This window comes from Eptesicus fuscus, chromosome 21 (assembly GCF_027574615.1).
Source record: "Eptesicus fuscus isolate TK198812 chromosome 21, DD_ASM_mEF_20220401, whole genome shotgun sequence".
Classification (NCBI taxonomy): Eukaryota; Metazoa; Chordata; class Mammalia; order Chiroptera; family Vespertilionidae; genus Eptesicus; species Eptesicus fuscus.
Window position 1 is genome coordinate 8,491,775 of NC_072493.1, and position 12,718 is coordinate 8,504,492.

Genomic DNA, 12,718 nt, shown 5'->3' on the forward strand with positions numbered 1-12,718 from the left:
ATACCAGAGAGGCAAAGGACACCACCTACCAGTGTGGACAGGCCTGGCTATGCTAGGTCGTCCTTAGCTGTCTATGGAAAACATCCAGAGCAAGCCATCGTTACCATGGTAACAGTGCTGGAAAGGAAAGGATGGCTGTCATGGACAAGATGAGGAATGCACCCACAAGCCAAGGAAACATGAGGCTTCCTTAGTTAAGTATGGCTACTCAACACTCAGAGCTGAAAACCATTGTCAAACACCCAATAAAGCAACAGGCAGAAGCCCATTGGTCCTGGTCTCGAACGAGGCTAACCCAAATGAAAACGTCCCTGTGGCCTGGCTAAAACAGGCTGTTGATATTTTTTAAAAAGAGTGTTTTCCAAATTAAGTCTGGATTTAGCTCCTAATTGAATTTAAATTTAACTGAACAGGAGAGAGATACCTCTAAACATAAATGTTGTGAAGATAGCTTTTCCGTTTCGGCACTCATCACCTCCCACTACATATGTACTAGTGTGCCAGAATGAAACCCACCAACCCACTGACATATGCAGCACATGCTCAGTGTATTGTGCTGTGTAATTCAATCTTTGGATTTGAAATGCTTATTAAGAAATATGCACAAAGACTTTATGACTTTATTTTTTAGTGACAAATTTATAATGATCCAACTACTAGATTCAAAATTAAAGGAGGCTTATGGATATTAATTACTCTGTTAATTTGCTGCAACTGGGGCTTTCAAAGATGTTTTATCTGTTTTTCTTGCTTGGAAATCTAGGAGGGACCATGAGATTAGGCTCTTCGTTATTTTTGTCAATAATTAGTTGCCAGAGCCAAAAGTATTCATGCAAGACCAGTGCACAGAATATAGGAACCCAGTGCAAAGCACGAAGGAGGAAAAAAAAACCCCAAAAAAACGAACAGCAGAAAAGAGCTCTACAGGATAGCTATGCTGGCGGTACCTTATTTGACTTCCCTCGTTGTTCACCAGGAAGAACCAGCAAAACTTCACAGCCAATGGGCTGCAGTTGGTGATGGGAACGTAGCGGATCACCTCAGTGTCATTCAGAATACAGCCAAAATCCAGGTCCATGGTCTCAAAGCACAGGTTGGGGTAATGCACTTCCCCACGCAGGTTCAGGTTGTCTACCTGAGGGTGCTCCATGTACCTGATCGCTAGAGTTTCTTCTGCCACCCAATTGTTCAAATCGCATTTGTGGGTAGGGTCAAATTTGACCAGCAGGTTTTTTTCTTCATCAATCTCCAGTTTAATAGGCTGCAAATAAGATTATGGGGAATTACCAACCTTTGTACTATGTATTTCCAACCTGATACATGAAACACGACAGCCAAAGTTATTTAAATATATTTATGTAGCCAAAACCGGTTTGGCTCAGTGGATAGAGCATTGGCCTGCAGACTCAAGGGTCCCAGGTTCGATTTCGGTCAAGGGCATGTACCTTGGTTGCGGGCACATCCCCAGTAGGGGGTGTGCAAGAGGCAGCTGATTGATGTTTCTCTCTCATCGATGTTTCTAACTCTCTATCCCTCTCTCTTCCTCTCTGTAAAAAATCAATAAAATATATTTAAAAAAATAAATATATTTATGTACATACATACACACATTGGTGTTACTATTATATATATATAACTTTATTTGTCCATAATTAGGTATCCACATGTACACATGATTAAATAGCCAGTATATCTATATTGATATCAATAGTTATCTATATTTATCGATATTATAGATATTTATATGTGTGTGTATACATATTTTATTAGTTGAAAATGAAACCAAGGAAAATCTGGAGAGGGAATTGTTTGAGGGAAGAGATTTTGATAAGAGTTGTGAGGTTATAAAGTTTGAGTTGTAAAAAGGAAAATCTACAATGAATAGCCATTATAATAATATTTTTAACTGAAAATAAATTAGATTGTAAAATGCTCTTCCTAGACAATGGGAAAAGTTCTTTGCTTAAGAACTTCAGAAAGGCTTACTAAAGCACTGGGGGAGGGGCTCTGTAGAAGATGACCCAGAAAGGGTCGGATTGGGTAATTTAATTTCTTTCCTAATGTCTGTGATCCTAACTCTTCAGCACAGTGTTATCTTCTTTCTGCTGTTTTCTGGTCAACTTAAAATGGCACTCTAGAGCTGTACTGAGTTTGTTGGGTAGATTTCCCTTGTTCTTTTTCTCTTTGATTGAAATCCCCATGTGTTCCTTGATGTCAAGGCCACAGTAACACCTTCCCATAGAAAGCCTGGCTATGAGTTGGCTTTTATTTTATTTTTTTTAGGAATCACTCGATTCCCACATTTAACTGGCGTAAAAGCCACCTCCTGGTTCTGCAGAAAGTGCCCGGAGGTAGTCAGGAGGAATGTACACAGGTCGAATCTGTTTACAGAGCTCTCCCCTCTCCACTGAGCTTTAAGCTTCAGTTATTTAACTGTGTGCATCGGTGCATGATTAGATGGTTCCAGGTGATACTGCCAATCACCTGATCCAAGAGTCAAAGAGAGGGTAATGGCTCTTCAGTTGGCTAATCCCATCTGAAAGCCTGGCTGGCCACTTGGCACCGCTGGCTGGGCACAATTTAGACCACAATGTAGACAATGGCATCTGCAGCACTTGGTACCTCCATGCTTGGTGTTTAAGTATCTTTGACTTAAACACCTTTTTCTCCCCAGAGAAATGACTTTTTTGTTTTGTGGAAAAGATACATATCCACAAAATTTTACATTATATATTAAAGCACAAAGAAGAAATTAGAAACTTATCCAAAATTTCACCATATATTATTTCTCAGAGTTCATATTTGATACACATTAGTCCAGACATAATGGATGACTAATAAAAATTTACAAAAATAGAGTTAGATTCATTTATTTCAAAATATCATGTTTGAATTTTTTTCTCAGAAAGAAGCCTGAAAGAAATCTTACACAAGAGAGATTAATCCTAAAATCATGGGCTCTGGAGCCTGATGGCTTGGCATCAAATCCTGGCCTGCTGCTTACTAGCTCTATGAATTTGGGCAACGTTAGTTGGTTTTCCTAGACCTCAGTTTCTCCATTTGTAAAATAGGGTCAAGAACAGGATCTACCTCTTTTTAAGAGGATGAAATGAATTAATATACATGTGATGGCTTCAGAGCAGTGCTTACCATATATAAATGCCAAATATTACTATTATTGTTACCCCTTTATGATCAATAAAAAATACAGTTAAATATTAAGCAGTTTCATCTTTAGATAGTATCTTATTGACACCTAGCTATAAAGGGGATGAAGTCAGCTTATGCTTACCCCACCTCCCAGTTGTTATTGGTTGTAGTGTTAATTTTAAAAAGCCAACCTATGTATGTGCACTGACCCGGAACTGAACTCATAATCTTTTTGGTGTATGGGCAATTGCTCCACCCAACTGAACCACCCAGGCAGGTCTGGGCATTTAAAATTCTGATAGCTACTACTGTATTGTCTCCCAATGTACACTTCACCAACACTGTAGAGGAATCCATGTTTCCATATGCCCTTTGTAATACCAAGCACTATCCAATCTTTATTCTTTGCCAATCTGATAGGGGAAAAATGTGTTTTGTAGTAATTTTAATTTGCATTTCTCTACTATGATTAAAATTAAGCATATTTTCATATACTTAAGAGCCATTTTTTTCTTTTTGGGAACTCTCTGTTCATTTCCTTTGCCGAATTTTCCATTGGGTTATTGGTATTTTTCTTACTGATTTATAAAAGTTCTTCATTTTTAAAAATATATGTATGTTTTAGTTATAGTGATAGGTGCAAATAATATAAAAGGTCAAACTGTACTATAAGAGTTATGACAAGAAACAGTAGTTCCTGACCCACCCTGGCCTCCCAAGAATCCAGAGGTGGCCATTTCTCAATTCTTGTGGTAGGGCTGGTCTACAGAACAGTTTCTGGGCAGAGAGGGACGATCAGGCAGTGGACACATCCCAGATACCTGGGGTTACTCTGGGGTGTCGACACTCACACAAGAAACATTAACTTTCCCCAAACATTCTGATCGATTGCTCCGGGGAAGAGCACTTACCTTTATGTCTTCAGATAAAAGCCAGCTGCCATGTCTTTTGCGTGGGGTCGGGTGGGACAGCTGTCCGATGCACATGGAATCCTTCTATTTTCAACACTCTGCTCACACTTGTTGCCTCTGCGCCAGGCTACTGGGCGGAATGACTGCCACGTAGTTGCAGCCTCACTGGAGAATTTTCCAGGCTGCAGGTTTTTGTGGCTTTTTGTCAACCCACTCCATTGTCATTCTAGCATCTAGAATTTGCTTAAATCTCTCAGTATTTGGTTATACCATCCTCTTCCCCCTTTATTTTATTGCTCTGGGCTTCTTTCATTTTGAACATTTCTACTTTTATCTTATTAAGATTTCAGGAGGGACAGGAGTGTGTCTCATCTACACAGAATGAGAACGCTGCTCCTGTCTGAATTTTCCTTTTCTCATCCGCTTGTTTTCCTGGGCTCTGTGAGTTCACTCTTCATCTCTCTGAACACTTGTATCTCATCCTTGAGCTCTTTTTAAAGACTGGTCATGCCATCTGTAATTTCTTTGAGGCTGTAGAGAACTACATGTTATACTTTTGGTCTTCTTCCTTGCCTAGGTCTCCTTGTGGTAGATTTTCATCTGCCTCTTGCTTATGATCATCTTCTCCTTTTATTTCTCTGTTCAAGGATCTTAGCTGTTTTTCCCCCAGCTCATGCTTGAATGAGATTCACTAAAGAATTGGTGGGGAGCGGCAGGGAAGGGCAGCAGTGCAGTTTACAGCCACAAGTCAGGTACCATCTGCAACACCCTCTGACTAAGCGGCTCTGTTCCCTACTCCCCCAACCACCCATCCCCCTCTGTGCAGCTCATAGCAAATTTCAAGTCTCCCTGTCGGGAGATCTTGCGATTATTGCCTGCCCCGCCTTCCTCCTTTACATCACTTCTCCTTCAGCTGATGGTGTGGGTCTGGTTTCTCTTCGGTCCTTTCCGACAGCTCTGCTGTTGCGCTTGCCCCCTGGCCCAGCCATTCCCACCGGTGTCCCCGTGCCCAGCAAAGGATCACAGGGATGATCTTACAGGGATGTGGAGAGAACACTGCATCCCGCCCCAGACTGGCGGCCTGGTGAGCTCAAGCCTCCTGCCTTAGCCGGGCTCTGTCTTCTCGGCATCTGGAGGTAGGCTGGTTGATTTAAAGACTGGGCTTTGGCTATTTCCTGGTTTCCTTGAGCATGGCGTTTTGGTCAGATTTGAGGGAGGGGAATTGAAAGATCTTTACTATCCTTAGTGTGAAGTCACTGTTTTCTAAAGATTAGCTTCATTACAATGGAAGGGTCATCATAATGAGCCAGAAGTTCTTACACCATTAATAATAGATGTTCTACTGATAGACAGTGGAATTTATTTAGGGCTCATTTAAGATTCTCTGTATTATTTCCTCACTATTTTCTGGATTCTTTATATTTTTCTGGACTGAAATTAGTTAGTGTACTGCTGTCATTGTCTTCCTTTCTCACACACACGTGCCCCTCCCCCAGCCCCTCCAAGGAGCTTGGTAGGACCATCCTCCCTCAGTTACCTCTGGATTTAGGGGCAACGGAGATTTCTCCGTGTCACAGATGAAGAAGGGTCTGTTTGTTGAGAGCAACACGTTCACGGGCAGCGTGGAAATGTTCTTCATGACCAAGGGCTGGTACTCAGGTTGCAAGACAGTCTGTGGTTTCTGCAAAAACAAGGAAAAAGAGGCAGCAAACTAAGTTATGACAAACAGTAAGGCTAGAGCAGCAAAAGTCTCATATATATCTGAGCATACACAGACACAAACACATGCGCATACGCTTTTATTCTCTTGGAGAGACTGAGCTAAATCATTTGGGATGTATGGTGGACTACTGAGAAGTGAGACTATATAAGTCAGAAACCAGATTAGATTTCTTACTCTCCTGTTGCCTGGTTAAAAAAACATGCCGGCATAAGCCATGCTTCTGGATGGAACTATTACTATAGAAGTTTCCACAATGTCATAAAGCAAGCTAAGAAATTAGTGATATATTGTATAAGAACCCATGTTTCACTATAATGGATAAAACTTTTATTCCCTTTACAATATTTTTTCCCATGCTCAAAACACTCAATTGTGAATATACTTACCTTATTAAATTGACAAATGCTGTAACACTTTTCTCTAATTCTTTTTCTTGCTAACGCTGATTTAGAAGCATCTTTTTACTCTGTTGAACATCCAATTTAATTTTTCAATTACAGAAAATACTAGAAATGGGTCCTGAGCTTCATGTTGCTGTTCAGGCTGAATTTTTCTCATTCTGATGTTGGGGTCACATTATTTCTTGCATGCTCTGGAAAGAGGGTCCTTTGATACCAGCAGAAGGTAACCTGAAGTCTCAATCCATGGCCTCCAAACAGAACTTCCTTCTAATCATTCCCTGGCTCTTCTAACAACTCTAGCCTGTTTTTCTCAGTTCTTTTTATTTGTTTTTAATTTATTGTTGACAGTATTACAGATGCCCCTCATTTCCTCCTTCCCTTTTGCCCTCTCCATCCAGCCCCCACTACCTTCATACCCACCTTCCGCCTTCATTCCACTACTGTCTGTGTCCATGGTCTATGCATATATGCATATCTATTCTTTGGTTGATTTGCTTTTTCTCCTTGTTCTGATTTCAGTTAAATCTTCCTGATTCCACATTTTCAACTGACCTTGTGTCTCTGATCAGCATAGTCTTCCTTCCACTGTGGTTCTTGGATCCCCTGGCTCTGGGCGAGCTCTTGAGATCAGCATCCATTGTGCCTTAGATCAGGTGCTATACCAAATATAGATGGGGTGGCTTAAACAGCAGACATTTATGTCTCACAGTCTGGAGACTGGGAAGTCCAAAATCAAGGTGCCAGCAGATCTGGTGTCTGGGGAGAGCTTGCTTCCTGGCTTGTAGATGGCTGTCTTCTCACTGTGTCCTTACATGCCTGACAGAGAGATTATCTCTCGTGTCTCTTCTTATAAGGGCGCTAATTCCATTCATTAAGGCCCCATCCATCTTCATGACCTAATCACCTCCCAAAGGCTCCACCTCCAACACCATCATATTGTGGATTAGGGCTTCAGTATATAAATTTGGGGAGACACAGCCATTCAGTCCAGACGATTGGCTCAAGTCTCCTACCTCAGTTGTGATCCACTAGTCTCTGTGCAGGGGTTTGGTCTGGCACTTACCATGAGATGCCAAACATGGTTTCCCTCCCTCTAACATGCTAATACAGGTGCTGGACTCACCCTGCATTTGCAGATCGCATTCTCCAGTTTGGGGGAGGGACAAACCAGCACTTTAGGGTCATCAACGGCCACGTGGGGAACTGTCTACCCAGTGACCTTCCCCCAGGCTGCTGTGTCACTGCAGGGAGCTTTGAAGCGAAGAAGCCACACTTGTTTGGTTTCGGCAAGAGGCCATTTAGAGGTTAGTGATGAGAAGGAGGCGATGCACAGAGAACCTGTTCTATTTTAAAATGACCCCTTTCTCTCTGGGTTGTCTGTCTCCCCAGACAGCAGGAGACGGGATTTGCTGCTGGACTTCATGAAGCAAACTGGCTGATGGTTTCGATTGACCTTTTCAATTCCACAAAGATGTGGTTTCATCTCTGCGGCTTATGAATGGTACAATAGTTAGAAAGTAGATCATATCTGAGGAAACGGTCCTAGAAAAATGCTTCCCATAGGCAGTGTGGGTGTCATTATAGTCTAATGTACTAAGTCAGATACGCTGCCTTGACCTGAAAATAGGAGCCAGACTAGATAATTGGGTGTTATATAAGTACATCTGAATACTGAGCCCTAACAGGTCTCTTGCACACGCTGGGTAATGAAGTTGAAATTCTTCATTGTCCCTGGTGTGGATTAAATGTGAGCAGGAAATGAACAATGAAGAATAACAGTAGTTGGACAGATTTTAAACTTGTAATATTTGGGTGGAAGGAGAGAAGGGTAAAATCAAACAGGGAGCTGTGACTCAATTCCTTTTTGTAATTCAATAAGTCACTGCCATATTTAAAGTATTTGCTATTTTATTTGAGTGACAAAGTCCAACAATAGACACTTAAACAAGAATATGCTTTTTAAAAAACACACCAAGGCTTAAGGATATAAAGAGAAGAAAAGGAACATGATCCACACATTTTTATGAGTGTTTATGGGCTTAGAAAAAATCTAATAAGAAACAAAGTTGCATGTCTAACATATACTACAATGTCTTTGCAGAATAGCTATTCAATAAATATTCACTGAATTTTCACTCAGTAGCTACATTCAGAGAAAATATGATGACACCAAATTTGGTACAGATGCCACCAACAAATACCTTTCCTGATCACTTATAAAAGGAAGAATTTAAAACAGAGCAATGAAAGCTTAATAACTATAGCAGAGACTCTTGTAGTATTTTCTTTTTATATGTCTCATGGAGCTCATCACAGTTAGCTTAGCATCCTGTAACTGAAGCCCTTATTCTACTTCCTCAGTGTCTACTTTCCCCAGTAGTTGGTTAAGCCTTGGATTTTGCGGTGTCTTTGCTGCCTCATACACTGTAAATGCCCCAAAATTATTTGTTTATTTGAACTTGTACATCTCTACTCCCTTCCTCAATTATACGCCCCTTATTCATCTCCAGCAGAGTGCCATGCCCTTGGTGGGTGCTCAATAGATATTTATTTAATACAAACAAAATATGATGGAACCCACTCCCAGAATAAATGGTCTTGCCCTTTCTCCTGCTAGCCTCCAGGTAATGAAAGGAACCCTGGTTGATGCCCTCCCTGACCGATTAGGCATTGCCACACCCAAACCTTTCATATGACAGCAGAGGTCACACTGTGGGACAATGTACTTAATCCTTGGTCTTCCCAGCTGGCTGTGTAGTTCATCAGGGAGGGACTAGCCTCTGTTGTACCCCTAGCAACCGACTCAGTGCTTGGCACATAGTAGGATTTAATAAATATTCCACTCAGCAGCCAGCGTGACTGTTTCAATGAATAAATCTGACCATGTCACCCCCCTCCCTGAAGCCCGCCAATGCCTCCCAGTCATGCCACACTCATGGGCCCTTGCCCACTTTTCTTGATGGACCTCATGTCCCTCTTGGCATATTCTCTAAGGCAGCCTTTCAGTTCTTCATACTCACCAAACTCTTTCCTGACTCGGGCCCTTCCTATGTGCTGTTCCTTCTGCCTAATTCTCTCCCCGTCTCTTGTCACCAGACTAACTTCAAATTTCCTTCAAGTCTCAACCCGAGGCACTTGCTCAAGGAAGCCAGCTGTCACCACAGGTACAAATAGAGCCACTCTCCTGATAGGTGCTCTCATAGCAACTTACACCTCTTCTTCACAGCACTGCTTAGAATTGTAATTTAAATGACTAAATGGTAATAATTGCTTTACGGTTGTAACCTCAACCAGTCTCATAGCTTTGACTGTGTCTCCCTGGTTCACCAGGTCATCAGCACTAACTCACTCTCTGGCATAGACCTGCTCTGAATGTTAAAAAATCCTACGATGGAAGTCTGCTGAAGAGGAGGTCAAGTTCTACTGTGATGCCTCCCTCACCTCCTCACTGTCCTGCCCCCTGCCCTGAGCAGCAGTCATCCCCCACACTCCCCTGCTTCCCTACTCCCCCGCTTTATTGCTCGCCCTTGATGGCCATATAAAGTCGTGGGCATTTAGAGCCATATACTTAAACATGTGAGTCATAGTTTAAGTGGGTTATTGTCAGTGCTGGGTGATCTGTATAACTTGTATCTCGGTCTCCTCATGTGTGTGACGGGAATGATAACAGAACCCACAGCACAGACTGTTGTGAGGGACAACTGGGCAAATGTATGTAATGAATATAGCTCAGTGCCCAGCACAAACCAATCAACAAGGTGTAGCTATTCTTTCTGATGATTATGATTATCAATAATTCCAGTCCAATCCTTTCTATACTGTGATGTTTACTTTTTCTAATTAGAGTAAAATGATCGACCACAGTGCACTGGAATAAATACCCCTTCACTTTGGCCTTGTACATCAGGAATGATGGAAGCAGAATTTCTGTCGCAATTTACATTTCAGAGGAATGTAGGTTGAGATTCAGACTTTTTAGAGGAAGGTGTTTGGGCCTCTGAAGCTTAGGAAACATGGGTGGGGGTGGGTACACCAGGCTTCCTTAACCTAGCTTCTCCAATGAACATGTGATCTCACTGACCCCGGTTGGAGCGCCCAACCCTCCCCAGCACTGCCCACTGACCTTCTCCAGTCGGTACACGAGCTTCTTGGTGGAGAGCTGGATGAGCGGCGCTATGAACTCACAGATGACATCCACAGTCATCACCAGGCTCCGCTCCCGCTGGGCCCCGATGATGGCGTGGCACACCAGCTTTTCCTTGACCATCTGCAGGTGAGAACCGCCAGCACTGTGAGAACATCCGTAGCTCAGAAAACTTAGTTCCACACAATCAGCAAACTGACGCTCAACTACCTGCCTGCGGACACCAGGGAAGAACACGGGTCTCCGAACAGTGCATTTCAGGTGCCGCTCTCTGTCTCACACTTAAATGTCTGATTGGTTAACTATGTCCTGGATGGATCCTGCATCCATTTCTGACTGCTCTTGAGGACACAAATCAATTTGTACTCAGTTCAACGAATGTCTGTATGGAAGATGTATTATACATGGACTGTCGGGGATTGGACATACCAACCAGTGAGGGGCAGGGCAGATAAAATCCTATGGGCTTAGAGTTCAATCGTAGTTCTATTTCTTATCAAGCTAGTCAGAAACTGCGGCTGAAAAATGTTGCCTTTCCTACTTGAATATTTAAAGATCGTGCTATAGAAACTAGTATTTCTTGGCTCCCCGACCCCCCGAGGTCCAGATTTGTATAAAGTAGAAAGAACCCAAAGTGAATTTATATCATGAATAGCTTGCATTGAAGTGTGCTCAGGTTTCAGATATGAATGAACTCAAGTCTCTTTTAGCAAAGCTTACACTGGATTTAGAACCCTAGCAGCTCAGGCTGAATGCCTTTGAAAATATGGTCAGCTGCCAGTCGTGACACGGTGAATGTGCTCCTGTCGGGGTCTGGAAAGGAGGGCTGTGTTCTAGTCACCTTTGCATCCTTGGTGCCTAGCGCAGTTTACCACATGGTGCACACTCAGGAGAAGTTGGCTGAACCCCTGAAGAGCAGAGACAAAGACCACCTTATATACTCACTCCATAGCGAAGCAATGGACAAGCTTTGCTATCCTGTCTGCTGGAAGGCGAATTTCTTATTGTTTCCCATTTCCTGAGGAGAAAGCTCAGCATCACCTCCTAATTTGGTGACACCAGGCGGAGCTCAAGCAAGCATCAGTCCTCATTCACAAAGTCTGCGTTTGTGAGGTAGGAGAGGCTCATGAGCAATTACAAAGGGTTGTTTTTTTGTGTGTGTTTTTTAGGTTTCTGGTGGTTTCCACTCTCCATGAGGGAGTAGGAACAAACAGAGACATGGTTTGGATCTGCATAAACGTTTAAGCAGAATGGCGATGATGTAAATAAGAGCAGAACATCAGAGCTGCTGAAGATACATGCAGCTCTTTCATTGACCCATAAGAAGATGATGATTATAAATGTGATGCTGTTATGTCAGACTGAGGGGAGAGGAGCCTGGGATGTCCCAATACCCCGATGGGAACGGCAGCCCAGAGTGTCTACAAACACACCCTTTGGAATACATATGAATACGGCTAAGTGCTCCTGGGAGGCTTGGCTTGGGCTGAAGGCTGGCTCTCCCTCTCCCAGAGACTTGCTGGCTGGTCACTGCTGACCCTGGGGATGAGAAGCTGCTTTAATTAGTATTTTAAGGATGGGTTCATGGCAGCTGTAGAAGCAAACATAAAACAGCAGCGCTGAACCGTCACAGCAATGGGTGCTGCCATGGTAACTCGGGGCCGTGTGCAATCCTTAAGAAACCACATCCTTTCTTCAGATAAATGTCAAGGAACTTGCCTAAGAAATAGAGCAAAGATTTATTTAGGAGAAAGACAGGTTCTAAACATGCTGTCCCCGTACCCTGGGAGTAGCAGAATAGCCATCAAGTGTCACATCGATCGTCTGGTCTGGATACAACTCCATCCTGACGGGTTGAAGCTGAAACACGGGGCTCTGGGAATGCTTGGCTGCCTGGGAGCCGGGGCGCTTAGCAAGTCTCCTCTTAGCCACACCCTTATTGCTCGGCTTGTTCTGGGGGTGGAATTTTTCATTCATCCAGAACAACTGGTGGACCCGACGTCCCTTGTTGGTCAACTTGAAGTGGTAGTAACAGGTGTCCAGGCTGGAAAAGAGGCAGGTATTGAGAGGACTCAACTTTGGGATGCTCTGTTCAGCTCTACAATTTGGGATTGACTCCTCTGGAAGTATTTGAAAAGTGAGCAATAAAGAGACAATTTTTTTAAATGTAGGAAGGCTGCATCATGGTACTGCTAGGAGCTACCACGGCAATAGGGCAAAGTAGCAGCTACTCATGGCCCCCATAAACTCAAGTCAGGGACCTGGGTGCGGCCCCTGAGTTGTCATCCCCAGGGAAGGGGCCGGGGGAAAGTGGTCCCACCCATCCTCGGCCTTTCCCAGCAGGTCAAGCGTGCCGCAGAATACACGGACGCAGTTCATGTGAAAACCA

The 12,718-nt window shown here is 43.2% G+C and overlaps 1 protein-coding gene across 1 annotated transcript in view; it reads right to left on the reverse strand.

Moving 5' to 3' along the window:
• Positions 1 to 12,718, reverse strand: part of HYDIN (HYDIN axonemal central pair apparatus protein) — a 302,917-nt gene that overhangs the window by 145,741 nt on the left and 144,458 nt on the right. Inside the window, 4 exon segments of the mRNA XM_054710866.1 lie at positions 948 to 1,261; positions 5,599 to 5,742; positions 10,309 to 10,452; positions 12,112 to 12,373. Coding sequence (XP_054566841.1) covers positions 948 to 1,261; positions 5,599 to 5,742; positions 10,309 to 10,452; positions 12,112 to 12,373 — 864 coding nt within the window.